General features: G+C 40.0%; 1 protein-coding gene across 1 annotated transcript in view; it reads right to left on the reverse strand.

The window, feature by feature from the left end:
• The window catches only part of kcnk9 (potassium channel, subfamily K, member 9), a 52,110-nt gene extending 39,722 nt beyond the window's left edge, over window positions 1-12,388 (reverse strand). Inside the window, exon 1 of the mRNA XM_065469915.1 lies at window positions 11,407-12,388. Coding sequence (XP_065325987.1) covers window positions 11,407-11,992 — 586 coding nt within the window. The 5' untranslated portion in view covers window positions 11,993-12,388. The remainder of the gene's footprint in view (window positions 1-11,406) is intronic.
• Window positions 12,389-25,044: the final 12,656 nt, after the last annotated feature.

Genomic DNA, 25,044 nt, shown 5'->3' on the forward strand with positions numbered 1-25,044 from the left:
TGAAAATAATCTACTTGCTACAAAGTGCAGCTAGGGTAAGCGGCTCAAGTTATTTTTCAGTGAGAAGTCAGACAGTATATTAACAACTTTCTTGTTTTCAGAGGAGTGGCAAGTATAAATTCTGCCAACATAATGAGGAATTACAGCTATCAGCTGCCAAACACACTGGCTGTAATTCACAGCATCGTTTTGAGCATGCATACTGGGGATGAAAAAAAGTATCAAGTGAGAAAACCTCAGAGGACATTAATCATTGATAGAACTTGCTGGATGCACCCAGGTAACGTAACGCTGTAGCCAAGGGGATAACAACAGTAGAATCATGTAGCAAAAGCCTTGCTCGTTCTTTAGATCAGTGTTTTTAAAAATTTTTTAAAATTTTAAAATACTATAAAAAAAAACATAAAAGAAAAAAATCTGAACATTGTTACTTCACATTCCAGATGCAAATGCTACATTATTTCTTACAAATATGAGAGGATCGTCTCATTGAACTCAGTATTGTACATTTAAATATTCTGTGCCCGTGTTATTACATTGGTGATACGGGAAACGCTGATAGTCATTTTAAACATTTTACAGGTGATGAAGCAACACATAGCATTTGTTTGTGTGTGTGTGAGTGGTTGGAGGGGGGTGTAAATAAGTATTGAACATGTCACCAATTTTCTAAGTAAATATATTTATAAAGGTGCTATTGACATGAAATTCTCACCAGATGTCTTTAACAACCCATCAGATCCACACATGCACCTGAGCCCAAAGACTTAAGCCAGGTATAAAGACATAAAGGAGTCCAACCTGGAACCAGCAAGATGTACCTAATAAACATGATGTGAGTTTCTGAACATCTCCATTACCTAGTTTTTTTATTCTTTGCAACTTTTTTTGTTGTAGCAAGTCCAATGTTTATCAAGTTTATCACCTCGGTTTAATCCGGTCTTTAAGTAATGACGTATGAATCCTGCTTCTGGGTCCAAACTACTGTGCGTTTATCAAGGCTGTTGTGTTTCTAACATGTTTTAATGCTTTGTATCTTGTTCTGTTTAATCTTAACAAGCCCCTAAAAAAGACAGTGATCACTGTCGGCCTCTCTCGGTTTTTATTACCATTGTTTATTTTAAAGATCAGTTGTTAGAACCTGACAATGTAACTACAGCCCAGCCCATGCAGCAGTTTATTGATGACTAACCTCGTATTGTTGATGGATTATCTCAGTTGTTCACTTGACTGAAGTTTGGTCTGTTTACAGCATCCTGCCATCCGATTGCATTTGTCCCTGACCATCAGGCACCCTCACGTTAACTTGTATCGAGTGGAAAAAAGTTAGCATTTATCCTCCAGCTTCATTGTGCTAATGTGTTTATATTATGCTAACCATAGCTGTGTCACTAGCCACCACGTCATTATATACCAACTAGCCCAACTTCAGTAACCCTACAAACGTCACTGCTGTTTAGTTTTCTGTCTTCATTTATGTCAGAAGTGATAGCAGAGCTGTATTTTTCAGAAACCTCTCAGTCAGAACATGGTATATTATGTTTGGGTGGAAACTAGTGAGTAGTGATGTGCGATACCACTGATTTCCTTTCCGATCCGATACCAAGTAAAATTCAGGGTGGTATCGACGATACTGATCCAATAACGATACTCTGTACAAAAACTTAATGTTTCATTGTATTTCATAAGACAATATATAATTGTATTATGTAATTGTAATAATAATATAATAATATAGCTTCATAATCATTACAGGACATCAGACTACTTGTTCTTATTGCTTAATAATGCAGAATTATCATATAGAAATTAAAAAACTGAAGTTGTGCACTATTTGAACACGTTGCCTGCCTGAAGCACTAAAGGAGTCCACTAGAGACGTCTGTCTCGCCCTAGCAGCACCTGTCCCTCTCCTCCTCTTCAGTTTGCCTCAACATAAGCTCATCATATTCTGTGATATGATTTACTCTGAGGTGTTTGACGAGGTTAGTGGTGTTGCCACAAAACCTCACTGTCTTGCCACATGTATCGCAAATCGCGTCTTGGCTGTTTGTGAAGGTAAAATACATCCACACATAACTCCGTTTACGCTCAGCCATTGTTGTGAGTGCGCACGCCAAGGGGCTGCGACACATTTATACAGCCGTATTTCGCATATGACTATGAAAGACGTAAGAGGAAGCAGTTCCTTCCAATTTATACGATCCGAATGATATAATCTCTTTCCACTGCATTCCTCTTAATGAAAAACTACAAATTTCCCCCAAAGTACAAAAATATCGATATTTTAATATGAGAATCGATTCTAGAACATTAATTACTGGTATCGGAAGAATCTATATTTCAATATCGATCCGCACATCACTACTAGCGAGTTAACTCACTGCTAACTTCTAACTGCCTGGACGTAGAGCAGCCACACTCATCATTTCATTAAAGATTAAAGAATTCAGACAGTTTTTAACTGTCAGTGATGCAGTTTTCGTTTGACTTTGGGACCTGAAGCGGAGTTTGGACCTGGAAACGGCTAAAGAAGTCAGACTTAAAGACCGGATAGACTAGCACGCTAACATTTGCTAATGAGAGCAAAGTATATCAGAGTCTGAGGTGTGTGTTCTCAAACAAAATTACAGGGGAAAAAGTAGACCCGATCCCAGGCAGTGATCATTTGTCTGCGCAATATTTTGTGCCAGTCGTTGACACATTTTAGTCTAAATTCTTAAAATGAAACCAACTCCGAGCTGAACCTCGTGGTTCAGGAAAAAGGTCTCAAAAATATCCACTAACACACGTCACAATGATTACTTATAGGACTGGGAAGATTTAGTACACTTTTACAGAATAGAAATGTGGTTATTTTTGTTCCATTGCTTCTTAAATGATCTGAGAAGTGAGCTTAAAAAAATGAATTAGTCAGTTGTTTGGATTGATGACAACTAAAGTCTTGCCAAATCAGTAAAAAAAAACACTATGGCATTTTTAATTTAAGCCTTTATTCATATCCTTAATTGTACCATAATGTGCTATTAATCATTATAAACGTGCTGCTCAGTGTCTTGTATTATTAATGAGCAAATCACCTAGATTTAAAATACACTGTATACTCCATCATGCACTGCTTGAGAGAGGAAATCATCTAATCGTGTGTCCTTGATTTATGTGTCTATGCAAAGTAATGTGAAAGTCGTGGTTTTCCAGCTCATAACAGCATCAAGAAAATTCATATTTATTTTACCTGCACAGCTGGAGGTGCAGTAACTGCTGCACCACAGCCAGCCAAGAAAAGCAAAGTTGAACAGTGATGTAAAATATACATTGTATGTCCAGCTCTCCTATCAGTCCTTGAGGTGCATACAGATTGTCCATGTTGGACAGTTGAATCTGTATTTAGCTCTTACCAGACTAACCCTCCAGCCCATCTCACACACACACACATAAACACACAACAATCACTGCATGCTTCACTTTGCCAGGACTCTACCTAACAATTCCTGTCAAGATTACAGTGTTTATTATCAAACCAGAGGATGACGAGCAAAAAGCTGTTTTTAGCAGCTTGTAGGCCGACTGCAGTATCACACCAATCAGAGGATGTGCATCCTATGCAAATGGATCCTAAAACATCTGCATATTGCATGTCAATTACATGTAATATGCCTTATACCATCTATATACCATCTACATAAGTCATACACACCATGACCAATACACCTCAGCGTATTCAGTAAAAACAGTATGACCTTTATTGACAATCAGTTAATAATTACACACTACTTTTCTACCATTAGATAATTTATAGATATTATAAAAACCTTACAGTCCATAAAGACTTGTTTTAAACAGGTCACTTCATAAAGTACTCTCTCTGAGTGGACTGCTACATAAACCGGCTTCAGTGAGTGAGCGCAGGTTCACAAAGCCTGCAAGAAGACGTGTGCTGGAAGTGCCAGTTGCTTTGCAGTGTAATGGAAACTGTGACTGGCACAATAGCTCCAACAGAGACGCAGCATCTGACTCATCTTCACAAAGAGCTTTCATTAGAAAGGACGGGTGATGAATTTATCTACGAGGACACCACTCACTTATGGAGCACTACAAAATAAAAGCATTTGACTCGACTTTTCTGAAAATAGGCTTTCACAGTTTCACTGTTGAATCCTGTTAAGCTATTCACCTTAGGTTTCCTCTAGCCTTGTATCTCTGTGGACAATAACAATAATAGCGTTTTACTACAGAGTACTTCTCAGCTGCAACGGTCAACATTTGTAAGTTACTGGTGATACACAAAACTGTATTTAAGGTGAAAAGGGTTAGCGCTGGGGAAAACCCCACAAACAGGTAAACCTGTAAACACTGACTTCCTGCTCGGCACTAAACAGCAATGTTTGAGCGCAGCTACTTCATGAAGGCACTGGAGTTTTTTTCAAAGCTAAACTTGTCTGTAGCGCAGGGTACTACTATACTGTGTACCCCTGGCAGGCCTAAACACCTAGAGCACAACATAGAGCTTTTACAGAAGCTGTGTGTTATGCTAACTAATAAAGGTTATGAGTCTACTCTTCCTGTTAGCCATTTTATACAAATAAAAGCAGTTAAAAAATCTAAAGAAGGAATAAAAATCTCTCCCAGATGAGCCCCCACATTGTTAGTTATTACTGTTTCTGTTTAGTTTATATATGTGCATTTAGGTTTGCTAATTATAGATTTAAGCTAAAGCATCGTTGGATGTGGAAATCTCTGCTAGCATGCTTGTTCTACTAGCTCAATTTATTTTTTAAAATCAACTTAAAGGAGGAATACCTTTATTTGTTTATCACGCTAAACTCTGAATATAATGTAGGATAAAGCTAAAAGACTCATTGCTCTAGATGCTTATCTTTGATTAGCTCATGCTAATCAAATTTGATTAGCTCATGCTAATCATATGCTGTCATGCTAATTGCTAATATGTTACTCTGATTTTGTCATTATTTTCTCTTACATTTGGCTGATATTGTTTATGTAATATGAATTGTAGTTTTGATGGTTCAAACTGTAAAAGAGGAGGTTGAAAAATCTTTAATTTGAGTTATAAGACCTTATTTTATATTTGATTATAAAGCATTATGCTTTTGTTTGAAATCTAATCAGGGTTTAAAGTGGTGCTCACACTGATAAACCTTTATTAGACTGGGTGTCATGGAACACTTTGATAATGTTTTGGCACATCATAACAGGACACAGTGAATAATTACACCATATGTGGCACATTAATATTGACAAGAATTTTGTTACAGTTTGAGTCACTGTCCAAAAATATAACTGGTGACAGTTTTCAGTCATACCCTGAACTGTTCATATCCACCGTATAGACAAATGTTGATATTTCCAGACATTTGGCAGAGATGACTTTCACCTTTTAAGCTGTCTTTAGTCTCCTGGCAACATGAGGCAGGTGTATATGCTCACTATAGCACGCTGTTGTTGCTCTTCTCCCTCTGAGCAGAGTTTCGGCGAGAACACCTCGCGCTCGCCACATGCTGTCATTACATTTGGAGCAATTAATCACGAGAAATAAATAGAGTGAACTTGCAGGCCGGCCTGAATCGAGGGGTGCTGCGCAGAGTGCTTACAGCTTCATCCTGGCAGCCGAGATGGGCCCCTCAAGACAGCTGCTCTGACAGTCAAGTCAATTCAGTTTTATTTATAAAGCTGTAAATCACGACAAAAGTCATCTCAGGGCCTTTATACATATTAAGGCTGAGACCTGCACTAACATCATCACAGCTGGGCTCCAGTTTCAGGCCTCTGGCCTTTTCTCTCATGATCAGGAGTATGATGGTAATAAGAATTAGCTTCTGATCACGGACTTGCACTATAACTTTTCCTGGGCCTAAGGCACGCCCAGGTGAGGCTTCCAGATGTAGATGATAGACCAGATTTAACCCTGGAGAACCCATGGGGTCAGAGCCGACCCCATTGGTTTTCTAGGGAAACCATGGGGTCAAATTTGACCCCATGGGTTCTCCAGGGTTAAAAAAAAACAAACAAACAAAAAAACTTCTGTAAGTATATTAAGTATACATCCTTAATTTAAAGTGCAGCCCTGACCTTCAGGATTTTTCATCCTTCAGCTCTCCCTGTTATTACCACAACTACTATCTCCAACTCCTGTTACCACTGCTGCTGTGGCAGTAAAGAATTTTCAGTAGCATTTGAACTGAACTGTATTCACACTGGTCATACATAGAAAAGAATCATTTCCAGTGTTAACTCCATTAAAAACTGTATCTATTCAGTTTTGACCCCATAACTCCAAGTATATCATATTTGATACCTGAGTTTTAGACCTCTACAGCATCTATCCTAACAGCCTTATATGTTTTTGTTGTTTGAGACGAAAAAACTGAAAAAATTATGCAAATTAAAACTCATACATGCAAATTGATACTTAATTTCCCTCTTTTTTATTTTATGAAAGGTTCAGTAACCTTGGAATTGGGAATTTATCTCAATTTATCTCAGGAAATAATTTTTAATATAAAATCCAAACAAAGTGAGAAGGTTAATTGCTTTGGTTTCTTTGCAGTGCCCTTCCCACAGCTTGTTTGTTCGCTCATGTTAACCAAAACACTTTTTCTAAATGATGATCAATACTGAAGTAATTATTTTCCTTTAAAACTAGATTTTTCTTTTAAAAAACAAAATTAAATTACTACATTATTTTGGGATTTATCTAGTAAATACAGTATATAATTTTATATAATATTTATTCACTTCACTTTATGGGTGATTCATAAAAGAAGGTTTCTTTTACTTTATCACCAATGAGTATGTGATGCAGTTGGACTCATGGGGTATGCATCGATATTAATAGAAAGATCTTTAAAGATTTATAGTGAGCCAATGACGAATGTACTTGGCTGAATGCTGGCAGGTTTTACAGTAATATGGTAGCCTGTCTTGTCGATAGGGTCATGTGATATTCGGTGTATAGTGTGTGTTTTATACCCCTGTATATGTACATAACCAAGAAAAACAACGTGTAGTACCACATATCTTAATAGAGATCTTTGTACCTCACTTGCATAGTCCCTCGTGTTCACACTGAATTTAATTAGCTTCCACAAACAGCTCATAGTTGACACAGCCTAAATTGGTCCCTTATCTTTGCAGCAGTTTCATTTCACACAAAACTACTTCCACTTTTAGCGGCTGAAATAATGACTGGAAAAACAAAACGGGTTTCATTATTTCTGAGAACAGGTAGGAGTGTAAGAATTAAAGTTTCCACTGTCAGATGAATGTTACTTTTGAGCGTGCCATCCAATCATTGAGTGAACTCATCAAATCAGAGAGAGAAAAGAAAAATCAAAGCTCCACTGCCTAAAGGCACAAACGGCTGGGTCAAATACGACCCACAAGTAAGATTTAACCTACTTGGAGTGTCAGATGAAATGGGTCTACCTTATGAAGTCTGAAGTGGCTGGAAAATCACCAAAAAAAGATATCAAACTCACATCAAGACACTTTTCTGTGATTGCCTTGACTTTCCAGTTGTATAGTGTCCCCAAGGCACCAAGAAAATAAATGCCATCTGACTAAAACCTACTGTAATATCATTGAGAGTATTGAACATATCAAACTCACTGAACTTTGCTATGACCAGGTGACGGTTTCATCTAATGAAAACTGTCTTTGTCCATTTTGTCCAGTCTGTGCTTCATCTTAGTTTTTTGGGGGTTTTTTCTCAGAGAAGAAGAAGAACTCTCTTGCTTGATGAAAAAGCAAAGTTTGGTGATCTTGCAGGCTTCTGCTCTAAAGCACAGAGTCCTTTGCTTTCAGGTCAGATGTACATTTTAGGACCATTCAATCATTGGGTGGATGACTAATTTTTAACATAAAAAATGATGTCTTAAAACAGCTGTTTGGTGGTTTTCAGTAAATCAGATGGATTTGTGCATTTGTTTTTGGACAGTTTTTAACTCTGGATTGAGACATATTTGACAAAAAACACAAGCACTAATATGGCAACCCCAAAAAGGAGCTCTGTGGCACAGAGAGATCAGATATATGACCCTTAGAAATCCTGGAAACACATTTAATGACCTTCATTAATTTGACATAAATTTTAAAAAAGGCAAATATCAGGGTACCATGCCAGTAAATACACTATATCATATTAGTTATGTTAATCATTTATATATATTATGCAGTATTGTGAAAAAAGTCTTGGTTCCGCCTAAATTTTTTAAAATATTTTGCTAGAAAAATGGGAAATTGGTGCAGTGAGTTATAGCAAACATAAATGTAGATACAGTAGATAAAACAAAAACAGCAAATGTGCAATTCTCACTTGCACTTGAAAGTCCGTCATCTTTATTCTTCAACGCTGCCTCGACTTTCTCAGCCAAGTTTTCCTGTAATTTCTTTAAGTAGTCTTCAAGAATAATTCTCCAGGCCTCTTGAATGACTTTCAAAGCTCTTCTTTGGATGTCGACTGTCTTTTGTTTTTCTGTCAAGAAAACCCACAATGCTTGAATAATGTTGAGGTGGATCCTCTGTGGAGGTCAATCCAATCCACACTGTTCCCCTCTGTGTTTTACTATCCAGGTGTGCTTTTACACCACTGGTAGTGCAGTTTGGGATGATTGTCATGCTGAAAAATGAAGCTAAACTCACTGTTGTACCTGACCTCCTGCTTACATACTGATGAGGGTTTGAATCAAAAATGTCAAATTAGGATTCATCGGGTCCATGTGACCTGTTGCAGCTGATTTTCTGTTCGGTTCTTATGTAATTTGGCAGACATCACCCTTTTCTCCCTGTTGCCCTTCCTTAACCATGGGTTTTTGACAGCCACCAGTTCACAGTAGATGAACTGAAGGACCAGATGTATGTGTCAGGTTCTGTGTCGGCTCTTTCATTTATTTTTCCTGCTTCTTAAGGGCGTGACTTTCAAACACTGTTCATCTGCTGTAGATAATTTTTAGGTCTGATGCTTCTTCTTTTGCCCTTCATTTGTCCAGTTTCTGGTGCAAAAGTACTTTTGTATTCCATTTAAACTGAGTGATCTTTGGCATTTTCTATAGATTCAACAAAAGAAACAGGAACACGTTATGTACTTTTGCAAAAGCCTGCTAGTAACAAAGTGCCTAAAAATACAATTTAAAATCGGTTCTTTGCTAAGTTGTCTCTTGTGTTCATCTTATAATCCAAAGAAACACTTTGAAAGACCTTCAGAAAGGCTGGAGGACTTTTGCTCAAGAGCACTTTCAGAAAGATTCAAGAAAGTCTGACACCTTGAAAGTAGAACTGTAAAATATGAAAAAGCTTTTGCACAGTACTGCATGAATTTTGAATAGAATAGAATAGAATAGAATAGAATAGAATAGAATGGAATATATTTACATATGTCATCTAAAGTGCTAATAAATCCAATCTGATTTCAAGAAGCGTTCCTATTCAAATATGAGTAATATATGGCAGGTGTGAGGTACACATACACTACTTCTTAGTGAGGTCAGTTTATTGTTGTTTTGGGGTTTATCGTGGTGAAAACAACAAAACCATCACAAGACTAACGCTAAACTAATCCTTTAAAATAAAAAAAGGTGGTGGCCGCGGGGGGGGGTCTAACAGAGGAAAGTTTATCTGTATCCTTCTTTTTTTTAAATGTACCTGTAAATTAATAATCAAACTGAAGTCCCGCTGAGTGTTCTGTTCCCCTGATGTTTTACATTAGGGAACCGCAATTATAAGTCAATACTGATTTTAACGACATTTTGCAGAACGGCCTGACTGTGTCAGCTTTATCTTTGTGGTGCGTTTCTAAAATGAAATGAAGCTCTTGCAATCAATAACTTTTTGGACAGTGTTCTTTTCTCGTCTCTTTTTTTTACTGCAGGCTGATACAATAATATAATTTCCATCCTGCATTAGTGGACTCAAAACAATTGTGTGTCTAATCCCATCCTCTTCCTCAGTTTAACGCGTCACACCAGGAAGTCAACCAAAGGTCAGACCTTCACATGTTGCAGGGGGGGAAAAAGAGAAAGAAAAGTTGGGCTGTCCTCTAAACTGTTGGAACTTAAGAGTATGATAACGCATAAAGAGCGCTGTCTCCCACAGAGCTGCAGTAAATGTGGCCACTTCACCCGACGTGAATATTACAATGGCTCTCGTTGTAGCCTGGAAACAAAAGTAGATCCACCTTCACTGCGCCGTGCTGGTGTCTCTTTTAGGTGTTGCCTGGCCAACTATGAGTCTAGTGCATTAGTCCTCCTCCCCATAAGAAAATCATCTTGAATAACACCATGTCGAGTCTCTGTGACCTCTGCGTAAAGAGAAGTTCGTTTTCGAGTTTCGGGCTTTTTACAATCTCAATCTGGGCTGATTAAAAGGTCGGATTTTTTCTATTTTATTATTTTGCTGAGTTCATTTCAATTAATCTAATTAATTACAAGTCGCTTCAATCTGACATTATGGTTAGTATGATTACTAAAATGCACTCCGACGGTGGAGCGTAAACAAAGACAAACTCGGTTTACCCCTCCTTCCCAGCTTGAAATAAACCTTTATGACGCACATGCGTCAGAGCCAGGGGCGTCAGACTGATGTGATGTATGTTGCATTTTAGGAGACTCATAAAAATAAATGCAAGGAATGGAAGGAAAGTAGGATGATTTGTGCCCACAGGCGGGCTCTGCAGCTGTCTTCATTTGTAGCCAAGTTGGAGCAAAGTGTTCACTGTCCATTTTTTTGTTCTTGTGGCAAACCATTAAACCTAATGTAAATATAACCACAGGGACAAAACACACTGTTTCTTTTTAAAAGCAGGATCTGAGCAGGATCTCTAGGAGTGACGTCAGGTTTCAGTTGCTGAACTCTCGTCCTGCCTGCGGCTGCTCTCAGAGGAACTGTCTCTTTCAGCACCAACACACCGCCCGCTGCTCTTCTTCCAGCCACAGCTTTGTCTCTCCGGCCTCTCAGGATCAGTCTCGGGGTGTCTCGCAGCCTGAGCTCGATCTGCTCTGTCAGACTTTCCTGGTGACGCATCGTTAAAAGTTCAAATTGTGCAGCTGCACGAAAAGAAATGATGTATGTTTCCACAGTGCACTCGAGCACATCACGCTACGTCATTCTTCCGCGTAATTTAACCTACAGGTGATGTTCATGAGCTTAAATCTCACGAGGTTGATGACACACAAAGCTCCATTCTCACCGCGCAGTTCCCTTTGGAGCAGGGAGCGAGTGCTGCAACATGTTGCTTAAAACTTTACCTACAGACGTGTGCTGTAAATATGTTCCTGCTCTCCCCTAATTGTTGCTGACAGCCCGCTTTATCGCCCTAAAAATGTAACTGTCCTCGTCAAAGATCACAGTGAGCCTGTAAAGATTTATACACATGTTAGAGTTTAGGCTTACCTATGGTGGTTATCACCGTGATGGCAAAGTAAAATGACCCTGCGAATTTCCACTGCACCCCGGCTCTGTGGGGCTCAGCCTCCATGATGATGCTCTCCAGTTTGCGGTAATCATCCTCGCTGATGTTATATTTCCCCTGGAGACGCTTCTCCTCGGCTTCCAGCTGCTCTTTTTCACGCATCTCGAAGTCGGACTCCAGGGCGTCAAAGACAGCGGCCCCGACGAGCAGGTATGTAAACGTGCAAATGATCAGGGACAAGGTCCGCACGTTTTGCCGCTTCATGGCCAACAGGAACCGGCGACCGAGGGGCTCATGTCCCCTCGGATTCTCCGGGAAGACGCAGCAAGCGTGGGAATAGCCGTGTGGACAGCGCCTGGAGGCGGAGGCGCGGAAAGGTGCGCTCCGGTGAACGCCGGAGTTGGAGCCCCCCGCCTTGTTGTGATCCCGGTGGCAGAAGCCCAAATCCTGCTCCTGGTTCGTGGAGAGACACAAGAGACTGCTCGAGCGCCTGGACCAGGAGCCTTGCAGCCGAGAGACCCTGCGCAAGACCTGCCCAAACCAAGTCCTCCCGGTGCGCAGTGCCATCAACAAGCTGCTTCCAAGCTCGTCTGTTGCTCTCTGTTCTCTGTTCTCTACGTAGGTCGGAATGAACCACAGAAATCAGCACTGACGGATCCTTTCTTTTTCTTTCCTGCCCCAGTCGAACTTTGTCTGTGAGGAGAATTAAAATGTCCTACAGCCGAGCATCTTTCCGCGGGTCTTTAAGTTTCAGCTAAACAACAACAACCTGTTCATCGTAACATCTCCGGGATATTTTTAGCTGCCATTCTCCACACACGGGAAAGAGAGGAAGAAATCAATTTACTGTCCGCGGAGCCCTCAGATCTTCCTCGCAAGCGGCGGACATCCTCATCACAAATGTGCTGAGTCGTCCCTAAGATGGGAGGGTCACGGAGTAAGGAGAGTGGCGGGGAGTTTGGAGTTGTTACTCACACAATGCACATGAAAGATTCACGGCTTTATCCTCCGCATCTGTTGCTTCATCCGCGCCTCAGCTCAACACTTGTTGTTGTTGTCGTTTTAGGAATGGAAAAAAAATTTCCTATTAACTATCAAAACAGTTTCCATCGGAACGAAAAGTTTCCTTCAAAGGTAAATGTGTTTAGCAGCTGGAGCTGCAGGAAAAAGACACTTTACTCGTGGAATAAACACAGCTGCTCACAGCGTGCTCCGTGTCCGCAGTGGCACTCATGCTCTGTTGCACACCGCGCTCCAAAGCTCTTCTCCCGATCTGTATGTTCATCACTTTGATTTGGGACGAAAAAAAAAAAGAAAGAAAAACCCACATGTGTGTTTTTACTCCTCGTGTCGGGGTTTCTCAGTTCACCGTGCGTGTCACGAGCTGCTTGTATTTTGAAGGCTCCACATTTGATGTCACCACTCACTCCAGACGCTGCTCGGTGGGCGTCGCTCCTCCTTTTCTCAGCGTTTTTCTCTTTTTCCAAGTGTCACGATTCAGCTCTCAGTCTGCCCACTCTTGGACGCTTTCTCTCCGCAGGAAAATCAGCCCGGTGTGCAACAGATCGAGCCCCCTCCCACCCTCCTGTGCTCTCCATTACCCACGACCCCTTCCACAGTGACCACTCCTACTCATTATATGGACAGAGAGAGTTCACTTTAATGTTCACAATAAAGCTTTTTCTTTCCCTCCACATTCTGGCAGCAGCGGGAATCAGCTCTCCAGACCGGACTCAGCTGCGCATGTTAGCGCGCTCTCCATGGTGCTGAGGACAGACGGACGGAAAGCTCACTGCTCTGCACCATACAGACACGGGCTTTTGTACACATACTTTAAACAGGCACAGAAACACGTGACATGCAACAAGAAGGCATCAGATCGAGTGCATTTTAAAGAGAAAATCGAGACTGGGTTCCCACATGGCAGCAGCGGGAGACTGTCCCGCAGCAATTACAGTAATCTGATTAACAGCAGTGATGATATTCAGCACAGGCAGCAAGTAAGAGGTTCTAGTTTTTTTCTCTGAACTTCAATCCGAAACATTTACACTGCAGTTTGTCTGAGTTTGTACTGTGTTTGATCCACAGTGTCCACGTTTTACACATTCCACACAACAATGGAGAGTAAACGCAGACAGACCATGCGTGCCGAACCCTGTGTGTCGGTCAGTTTTTCCCCACAGTGCGTGCATGCTGACTCAGGTTCATCAGACTTTGTTGCCAGACTTGGTAGAAATCCCGTAGTTTTTCTTTTTAAGAGAAGTTCTGGGTACTTCATGAGAGAGGTGAGGTCAATATGAGGTGTGAGTACAATCCGATCTTTTAGGCACATAAGTCAAATTAGAAGACGCCATCTGCATGATGTTCCTTGCTTATGTAGAGCCCCGGAGTCATACCACAGAACAGTGTTTCTTGGTTTATCGTGAGTACCAGCAGAGCAGTAAAGTTTGAGTCAAGCCAAGAATTTCACCAACACAGAGCAGTGTTCAGTTCAGTTTTATCTGTACAGCACCAAATCACAGTCACCTCAAGGTGCTTTAAATTGTCCTGTAAAGTCTCTACAATAATAATCTGTGGAAACTATAAACTATAAATAAGCTACGAAAATATAAATTAAGAAAAAAACATGCAGATTTGTGAAAATGTAAAATGAAAGGCGTAATAATGTTGTCTCCCCTGAAATCTTCAGTTTTGTTTTCTTTGTTTTTTACTTTGCCAGTAACAGTGTTCTTGTGCAAACAACGACTAAACGCTGAAAGCAATAGATATAACATAATCCATGTTCTCTTACTTTAAAGGGAAATTTTCTAGTTCATCCCAACTCTACAAAAATAGAATTTTAACAACCGTTTCAATGAAAAACACAATTATGTTATTATTGAAATAATTGTTCAAATGAAAACAATATAAAAACGAATATTTCTATTTATCTTGTTTGTTAGTTCATTAGTTATTTAATGTGTGTCTCTTCCTTAACAGTTCAGTTATTTATTTAATTATCATAGCACACAGACACAAAAAAGTAGGAGAAATGGGGGTCAAAGGTTAGTCGGAGCCCACAGCTTTATTGGATCTGAGACCTAAAATATACAAAAACGAAAGCACTTTTGTGAAATACAGTATCATTCCACTACAGATTTAAAAGGTCCAAGTGATCTTGAGCAAGGCAGTTAATCCCGTGCAGCAGTAGGAACAGACTCGTGATTCTGACAGCTGCATTTGTCTCCATACATCAGACAACAAAACATTTCAGTTAAGACATTAAGAGGCACGCTTCTTTGTGCTGAACCTAAAGGTTACGAGAGCGGTCCTGTACAGATTAAAGGTCCAAATGTGATATCATAAAAACACAAATCCAACATGAATAACAATTATGACCTGGATGTGAAAAAGTACACATTTTGGCATATCAGACCTTTGTGTTGCAGCCATGTCTCCTGGCAGTAGGCTGCTAAGTTTCTAAAAAAGATGTGGTGTGAGTCACTGCAATCTGCCTTCAGTCTGTCTTGAAAGGAAGAAAAAGTAGAGCTGTCCAGAGATGGTATTTTTCTTTTCCAGTCTATGATCCTGACCTTGTGTCAGTCATGTTGAAGGACACAGAGTCATTAAATAAAACAGCAGAAGCATTTTGCACACAACCACTGGAGAGTAGGACTAAAGAGAAAGGTGACCAGCAAGGGTTCATTTGAATTATGCTGTTTCATTACATGCCAATGCAACGATGTCTATGCTGTCACAACACATACAGTAGCTATAATAGATGTGAACACCACTTCTGTCAGAGTCCATGTGCTTAACCCGGGTAAAGCAACAAAAATGGCACCAAGCAGAATCAGAAATTATGGTTCCCCTTCCTTATATGAAAACATTCCACCTTAAAACAATGAAAAATACATTAGATTCTACAGATTAATTTTGACCTTTACTCATTCCTTAGCCAGGTCATTTCTGAGTGGTTTAGTGAAGAAGGTCAATGTCCTGGAGTGGTACAGGATTAGGATCTAAATGCAGACTCAAGACAGCTGAATGAACTAAAACCAGAAGGTGGGTAAAATAAAACACAATCATGAAGTCCACTGAAAGACCAAACTGAGGGAGGGTAATAGAACTGACAGCCGGATCAAAGGACCTCAAGGAAGCTCAAGAATGTAACAGACTGACACCCACCTGGGTCCACTCTGGCCCAGGTGGGGTGGAAACATCAAGAGCGAGGGACTGAAAAGCAAAATGAATACAGGGAGCAAATGAAGGGGAAAAATTGGAAAAGTTCTGAAGGTCGACCCAGCCACAGAGCTAGGTGGTGGAGCAGTTTATGGACCCGGTTGGGGGACCGGTGGTGGAGACGAAGCATCTGCCACTGGAGTTCTCAGTGTCTGGGTTGCCAGCTCGGTTCAGTCTCTGGCTGGGGGTGTCCTGGCAACAGCTGATCCAGGCACAGAAGTAGCTGTGCACCTCTTGCTCCTTCATCCTCAGCACAGGAACAGAGATGGTCCTGGCCTTAGTCATCCTAATGTTGACCCACCCAAGTGGAAAGGCTGGTTAGAAGCTGACTTTGTTGCTGATGCAGCAACAATGCTTGAGTGCTGAGCTGCTCCTGTACAGGCCCCAGACCTTAAAATACCCACTTTGTGCATCTTTCTTCCATTTCAGCCTCTTTGATCAACTCCTTATCAGTGAATAAATGATTGTTCTTTTTAAATTTTGTGGTAAATTACAGTAGAGTTTTGTTGCTTTCATGTTTATATATTTATTTTAATGTACATACAAGCGTTGCAGATTCACTGTAAATGCGTTGGAACCAGCGTTAATTAGAGATGTGAGTTTGCTAGCCTTAAAACATTGCAATTCACATAACACATGCAAGGACTGAACAACCAACTTTCCAATTAGTAGATGACCTGCTCAAACTCCTACAGCCACCCCTGTAGCTGAAGAGCAACACAGCCCAGTTATGATGTCTCATATATGGAATAACTAGTGATTCGTTTGCAGAGATAAGTGCATGTTTGAAGAGGCATGGCCTACAATTGGGACAAAAAGGAAGCTTATGGAACAAGCAGCTGTCCAAATCTGAAAGGTAAAAATGGTGGACATAAAAAAACGAAATAAATTAATACATCTTTTATTTGTGAATTGTAATTTATACCAGGGGCTGCTAGGTGAGTCAACTGTTCATATTGTAACTGTTTCAGGGCAAGAGTGCAGACAGTTTGTTGCACTTTTGGAGAAGCATAAGAGTGAATATGGTGACATAGGCTACCACAAAGCATTTTCACCTTAGACACTGAACCTGACATTTAATTGACTTGTTCAAGCTTTGTCTCACTTAAATAAGATAACTGAAAAACTGAAGATAAAGTAATTAAACTATATGCAGTTTATCAATAGCACACTGTATAAAGTTAAAAGTCCTTTGAATTTTGCAAAAAAATGTTTTGTTGACAACTGGTTTTGGGAATGTTTATTAAATAGTGATCAAATCTTGGCATTTTTGCTGCATATTTTACATTTTCATCCTCCAATTTTCACTTACATCTACTCTCACCAGTAACAGTTTAAAAAAAATCAAGTTAATATTGAGTGGAACTGAGATCAGCTTGTTAGCATGCCCTTCCACATGTGGCCCTGTAAAAAAAAGTGAATTGCCCACCCCTGTCCTAACATCTGTGTGTAGTCTCCTCTCAGTATGAGCTGTTTACTACAGTGTGAGTAAATCTTTAAGAGTATATCAGGAGCACTGGCAAAATATTTCTTCCTTCTCCACAGCCCCCCTCCATCTGGTGGTGCCTGAGATGAACCTAGCCGGCCTCTGCCAAAAACTGACCCTAGTTAGAAACATATGGGGATAAATCTGCAGTAAGATGAGAAAAACACAGTGATGGAAGTGGAAACCATTAGAAAGCAACCCACAGCATGAGAATAGGGTAAAGGTGGAGTGCAAATGAAAACTGAAAATCCACAACAGCAAAATCCTAAACAATACATATTTACAACAGCAACTGTTCTCCATGGTCTTCTGCTCCTTCAACCATGATGCACGTTTTCCCTCATTTTTGCCGAGATAAAAATTGATCTTGGACTGCTCCGCTTCCCCGACATACCATCATAGTTTAGATTTTTTAAATGCATCATCTTGTTCATTTGAGGACTGTACATGTTATTCTCCTACATTGTGGTGTGGAGCTACTTGTCTGCCACTGATTTTATGTTGACTGAATTATTGAGAGGTTTTCCTGAAACACGTTTGATTCATGCTCTTTAACTGTTACTGTTCATGTTTAACATCCCATTTTTTAAAACCAGAAATACAAGAAATTGACGTGGATGATACCAAACCCTTTATCAAATGCAAAAGTTTTTTATAAACTTGAGTTATTTTTTTATGCATTTTTAAATGCATTGATGTCATTTCCTCTTCTACAAAGCTTTTAAAGGGGTTTTCTTTCCTCCTAATTTGAGATTCTGAAGGAAACCCAGCAAACTTGACCCAAGACTCATCTTGACACGGGTAAGAAGCCGAATGTGTTCATAAACCAAGGCATTGACCAGCGGTTCATAAATGCAGCCATTTAAGAGTCTAAACAGCTCCACTAATCAGCAGCGTCTGGATCTGTAGTTGCTCTATATTTAGCTCATAGCTCAAGTCTCAGCCCACCTACAGAACTGTTAATGCATTTCTGGAGATGCTCCGAGAGGAAAGTTTAATAATGGCAACTTCTCAGATTAGTCTCCATGGTAATGACACAGAATTTACTGTGCAATTGCTCTTCTCATCATGGCTGCACAGACACTGAAACATATTTCTGAAGGCTGCACGCGGGCAGAATTTCTCTGCATATGATCTGAGCTGACAGAAAAGACATATGACAGAAAAAGTCTACAGTGATGAGTGAGAGAAGTTGGAAATTCAACCCAGATGGATTAACTGACTGACGGCAGAGTACTCTGATTGGTTAACCCCAACCCAGTTGGAAATACCAGCCACAAACAGGAGATACACTAATGTCAACTAATTGGTTAGGCTAGTTGACAAGACGTTACTGTTTACACTCTGTTGGGGATGTATTGCTTCACAGCTAAGAGCACTGAATAAAGTACATTAACCTTTTATTTCTCTTTTTAGGGTCCTGGTTGCATCAAGTTCTTCAGATGAGCAACAGAATTATTTTTATTAGGTGTTTTTTTGTGTGTTTACCCATACATGTGTATTAAAAAAGAGAAAATAAACAACTTTTTTCACCTACTGAGAAACCAAGACCAGCCAACAGTGCAATGGAAACTGAGAAAAATGAGCTGCTGATGCACAAATGTTTCTGTGTGGGTTTGTTCTAGTAGAGGAGTGCTAGTGTAACGCTGTCTTCTTGTTTTGAAATGTAAATTACATATTTTCTGTGGCATTCAAGTAAAAGTACTTCATCAGACCTATTTTGTTACATTGCAGGAAGTTAACTAATAGAAGGGTTGATTTGATTTAATACTCTGGGAAAATATGTTTCAGTCTTCTTAAGCTATTATCAGACAACATGATGCGAGGTCGATGAGAAGCTGATCTGGAAGAGGCAAGACGACGGAAAATAGTCCCATATATCTATAACAATGCCATATAAAAGAGAGATGCTAGACAGAGAACCATAGATGTCTAGCTCTCAGTAGCGACTCCTGGTTGTACAAAACGGGCAATTTTATGTTGGAATATAAGCATAAAATACCTGCTGCAAAGAGACACATTGCAGATGAGCTGCAATTATTTGTAAAACAATCTGAGAGTGAATGCAGTCTGTTTGAGTCAGACCAAATTGTTTGGGGACAGGTTGCCTCCCACCAGGCGACCTGTACAACTGCTTTGCAACAACAGCCTCTATGGAGAAAACAAAATCCCTGCAATCACTGGTCAACCACCAGGGAGGAGGAGGATGCCGTGCTGTTTTTACTCTAATGTGACACACTTGGGTCTGTTGATCTTTGATTTCTGTAAACACCTGATGGCCTTACAGTCTTAAGCTTGTCCCCACTCCTTTATGTTGTGAATTATGGTTTCCATTACTGACCTTGTGACTGACAAGTCGCTACGACGTGAGCACGCAAGGCTGCCTCGGCTTCTTAGATTTACACTTCATTTGTTGTCTGGGATTTCAAAAGATCGAGGTATTGATGAGGAAAACTCAACTCAAGGCTTCACATACGGATTGCGCTACTGATGTCACTGATGATGTTGCAGTAACGCGGTCTGTCTTTTACGGTCTTGAGTCTATAGCTGTGGTTTATGACAACAGTGGCTGTGGCAGATAAGATATAATAATTTTAAAAAAGCTGAGCTGGAAGGGCCTGTGGCAGATAGATGGGTTAGGGACAAAGATCTAGTCCAGGGGTAGGCAACTCCAGTCCTCAAGGGCCAGTGTCCTGCAGGTTTTAGATGTGTCCTTGATCCATCACAGCTGATTTAAATGGCTAAATCACCTGTCTTGAAGTTCTCCAGAGGCCTGGTAATGAACTAATCATTTGATTCAGGTGTGTTGACCCAGGGTGAGATCTAAAACCTGCAGGACACCAGCCCTCAAGGCCTGGAGTTCAAGACCCCTGATCTAGTCTGTCGTGTGTTTTAAGAGTTTTTTACTCATCTAATTAGACAAAGTGTTGTCTTCTTATTTGTTAAGTTATTATCTGTAAGTCAGCTTGTCCACTTTTTCAATTCAACTCAATTCTAATTTATACAGCACCAAATTACGACAGTCACCTCAAGGTGCTTTATATTGTAAGGTAGACCCAACAATAATACATACAGAGAAAATCCCAACAATCATATGACCCCCATGAGCAAGCAGTTTGGCAACAGTGGGAAGGAAAAACTCCCTTTTAACAAGAAGAAACCTCCAGCAGGTTATTGGCTGTTATAAATGTGAATACATGGAAAGTTTAACATTTTCATCTTGTCGGGACTTTAACTACATACGCAGCAGCACTCATCCACACCGAGTTCGGGTTAGGTATTTTTCATATTTTATATACAGTGGCTTGCAAAAGTATTCGACCCCCTTGAACTTTTCCACATTTTGTCACATTACAGCCACAAACATGAATCAGTTTTATTGGAATTCCACGTGAAAGACCAATACAAAGTGGTGTACACGTGAGAAGTGGAACGAAAATCATACATGATTCCAAACATTTTTTACAAATAAATAACTGAAAAGTGGGGTGTGCGTAATTATTCAGCCCCCTGAGTCAATACTTTGTAGAACCACCTTTTGCTGCAATTACAGCTGCCAGTCTTTTAGGGTATGTCTCTACCAGCTTTGCACATCTACAGACTGAAATCTTTGCCCATTCTTCTTTGCAAAACAGCTCCAGCTCAGTCAGATTAGTTGGACAGCGTTTGTGAACAGCAGTTTTCAGATCTTGCCACAGATTCTCGATTGGATTTAGATCTGGACTTTGACTGGGCCAGTCTAACACATGGATATGTTTTGTGTTAAACCATTCCATTGTTGCCCTGGCTTTATGTTTAGGGTCGTTGTCCTGCTGGAAGGTGAACCTCTGCCCCAGTCTCAAGTCTTTTGCAGACTCCAAGAGGTTTTCTTCCAAGATTGCCCTGTATTTGGCTCCATCCATCTTCCCATCAACTCTGACCAGCTTCCCAGTCCCTGCTGAAGAGAAGCACCCCCAGAGCATGATGCTGCCACCACCATATTTGACAGTGGGGATGGTGTGTTCAGAGTGATGTGCAGTGTTAGTTTTCTGCCACACATAGCGTTTTGCATTTTGGCCAAAAAGTTCCATTTTGGTCTCATCTGACCAGAGCACCTTCTTCCACATGTTTGCTGTGTCCCCCACATGGCTTGTGGCAAACTGCAAACGGGACTTCTTATGGTTTTCTGTTAACAATGGCTTTCTTCTTGCCACTCTTCCATAAAGGCCAACTTTGTGCAGTGCACGACTAATAGTTGTCCTATGGACAGATTCCCCCACCTGAGCTGTAGATCTCTGCAGCTCGTCCAGAGTCACCATGGGCCTCTTGGCTGCATTTCTGATCAGCGCTCTCCTTGTTCGACCTGTGAGTTTAGGTGGACGGCCTTGTCTTGGTAGGTTTACAGTTGTGCCATACTCCTTCCATTTCTGAATGATGGCTTGAACAGTGCTCCGTGGGATGTTCAAGGCTTGGGAAATCTTTTTGTAGCCTAAGCCTGCTTTAAATTTCTCAATAACTTTATCCCTGACCTGTCTGGTGTCTAAATCCAATCGAGAATCTGTGGCAAGATCTGAAAACTGCTGCTCACAAACGCTGTCCAACTAATCTGACTGAGCTGGAGCTGTTTTGCAAAGAAGAATGGGCAAAGATTTCAGTCTGTAGATGTGCAAAGCTGGTAGAGACATACCCTAAAAGACTGGCAGCTGTAATTGCAGCAAAAGGTGGTTCTACAAAGTATTGACTCAGGGGGCTGAGTAATTACGCACACCCCACTTTGCAGTTATTTATTTGTAAAAAATGTTTGGAATCATGTATGATTTTCCTTCCACTTCTCACGTGTACACCACTTTGTATTGGTCTTTCACGTGGAATTCCAATAAAATTGATTCATGTTTGTGGCTGTAATGTGACAAAATGTGGAAAAGTTCAAGGGGGCCGAATACTTTTGCAAGCCACTGTATATATTGCAACATTTTTCCTCCACACTTGTCTTTCTTCAGCACACACCTTAATCCTCCCACCACCATTTCACTCCCGAGATCATTTGCATATCGAGACTGCCGACATATGTGAATGGACATGACTTAGCAGTCAGTACTGAAAGAGAGGAGAGAGGAGATTTAATTGAACTCTGGCTTCTTGCAGAGTCATTTTCATCACCGTTTTCATACAGACACTTTATGGTCTTCAGCAGAGCTCTGGGGGCGTCTTTGCTACAAAATGAACGGCTCTCATTTTTTCTGAAACTAAAGACTTTCCTCACGTTTGAAACAATCTAATTTCAGGCAGAGAGGAAGTGCATCAGATTGATGGATGATTGTTAGGCTGATTACAATCAGAATTACAGGTTTGCTGCAAGTTAATGAAGCTTGGGGGCTAATAATGCAGTGCTGATGTTTGATAAGAAACCTCATTTAAACTCAAAGACATGATGCTGAAGTCTGTTCTGGGTGGTCTCACTCCTGGGATGGTCAGTATACTGTTTGGGACAAAGATGAGATTAAAATATATACATTAATAAAACACCTTTATATAAAATATGTTTTAAGTGCTTGTTTTTAAATCCAGACACTATTTCCAAAAGGACTGCCTGTGTGCCACCTTAAAAAGAAATTCCCTCATTTGGAGTTTTGAAGATGTCGATGGAGAGCACTGGACAACACGACGCATGAAATGTCCTGTAAAGGTTTTGATGAAATATTTAGTCAACGATGGCCAAAACGAGATGAGACCCAGGCGTGTCCGTCATTACGGTTTTAGCTCTCATCCTCCTCCCTTACAGCTTTCTAATTGGCCAACAACCAATTAGAAAGCTGTAAGCCACAGGTCTGTGAAAATGGTTGTCAAACGTCTTCAGTAGCTCTGAGGGAACTTTGCTAACAGGAAACAGAAACCGATGATGTGGCGTTTGTAAGACAGGCAAGTGTTTGGTTTGACCGATGAGGATAAAATTCATACTTTCTAACACGTGCCGTGTTTCTCGCCCAGGCCAGTCTGTGAAGCACACAGAACGTTCACTTGCTTCTTAATGCTCCAGTTTTCTGCTTTTCATTTTCAGCTCTTCTTCTGGGCCCTGAAAGGCATCCACAGTGAATTAGTGGAATCTGTGCTCCAATACTAGGATACAAACCAAAACACGATTCTTTGCCTCCATAAACATGACGCAATCATTTGGAGTAAAACGCAACTGAAACAGTGTCAAATGTATTAACACTTTATAACACAGTCTGTGACTAAGGGTGTCATCCCACTTTAAATTATATGCAGCGTAACTTATTTGAAATTACAGTGTAATTATATTTATCTGCAAATATCGAAAGGTAGATACTCTAGAATAACGGCATAAAAAGTCAAGTTTTTAAAGGAAACAAAAAATTATACTCTAAGTAAATGTAACTAGCGCATGATTTCCTGATCATTTAACAGAAAAACTATTTTTCCCCATCTTACACCATAAGTACACAAAGGACAACTGAATAACACAAAACCCGTCACACATATCAATATAATGAATATTAAATAACAATGTAGGAAAATAAAGATGTAAAAAAGCCAAGGTTAAGACACTCCATAATACAGCCTCTGTCCCAAAAAGTACTTAAAAATTACTTATGCACTGCTTGTATTTATTTACAGTATGATTGTTTTAAAAACCTGACCTGTTACCTTTTTATTCTAGTGTCTAAGTATTAGTAAATATAATTACATTGTCATTTCAAATACAATACACTGAAATTCCATTTAATTACATGGGGAATTACGTTATTTTAAGCTAAATAAGTATTACTAGTTATTCAAATAATTAACCTCCTAGGACCTGGCATCCACATATGTGGACATCACATTTTGGGTTATTTAGACAAAATACTCCATTTTGCTCTACAAGGGCCTGATATCCGCATACGAAGACATTATACTGCTACTGTTCTATCGAAATTTTAAACGAATATCCTCATATGTGGCTCTCATTTTTCTTACAAACAAAAATTAGGTAAAAAAAAAAAAAAAATCTGGTAATTCTTTGTTTTTACATTCATCAGGTCCCAATCAGCCCAAATATCAAAAGGAAATTAAAAATGCATGTCGTGGAAGAGTTCGGGTCTTAGGAGGTTAATTATTAAGGAAAAGATTTACATGTAATCAAATTACTTAAAGTCAGTAGGATACGTTTAATTGCTACCTTTGCTTTGTTATTTAGGTTGATTTTCAGGTCCAGCACATTTGAAAGTGAGAGTGTACTGCACCAGAAGCTCAGAGTGCACACTTTGATATCAACAACTGTATTTAAGAGAAAATATGTTTTTACCATATGAATGCAGGAGGAACCACCCAGAGCTACAGTTCATTTTTAAATTAGTTCCACATTGAGCCGATAGACGCTCACGCGCAGAATCTATTAATAGTCTAACAAATAAATACATAGATAAACTCATCAGTACAGAGGGCATGAGTTTGGAACTGTTTGCATTGTATGCAGGAGAAAACATCACAGCACTAAAATAAAAAGTAGTCCATTAAAACACACCTATAAAACCTGCATTTTTACCGTCTACAACTATATATGAATACAAACTCTTTCATGGTTAACAGGTTCAGTGTCAGGTGGTGGGAGAGCTTGTTATTAGCCTTCTTTTCAGACTCCACTGGGACCTGTAGTAACCTGAAAGGTTGCAGAAATTCAACTGTTACTGGAAAACAGATTTCAAATAGACTCTATGGGTGACTGCTGTGGGTGCTCTGGGTAACTCCCAGTGCATCAATGAGCATTAAAACACAGATGTGTACACTGTGGTGAGTGTCAGTGTAGCTGCTACTCAATCACAGGCTATAAATATACTGTGTATAACTCAAAGTGCACAAACAGCCTGCAAGCTATCACTGGTCAACAACACGGTTCCAGCATTAATTCAACATTAAAAATTATTATTACTCT

The sequence above is a fragment of the Pelmatolapia mariae genome, linkage group LG22 (genome assembly GCF_036321145.2).
Source record: "Pelmatolapia mariae isolate MD_Pm_ZW linkage group LG22, Pm_UMD_F_2, whole genome shotgun sequence".
In the NCBI taxonomy this organism is placed as follows: domain Eukaryota; kingdom Metazoa; phylum Chordata; class Actinopteri; order Cichliformes; family Cichlidae; genus Pelmatolapia; species Pelmatolapia mariae.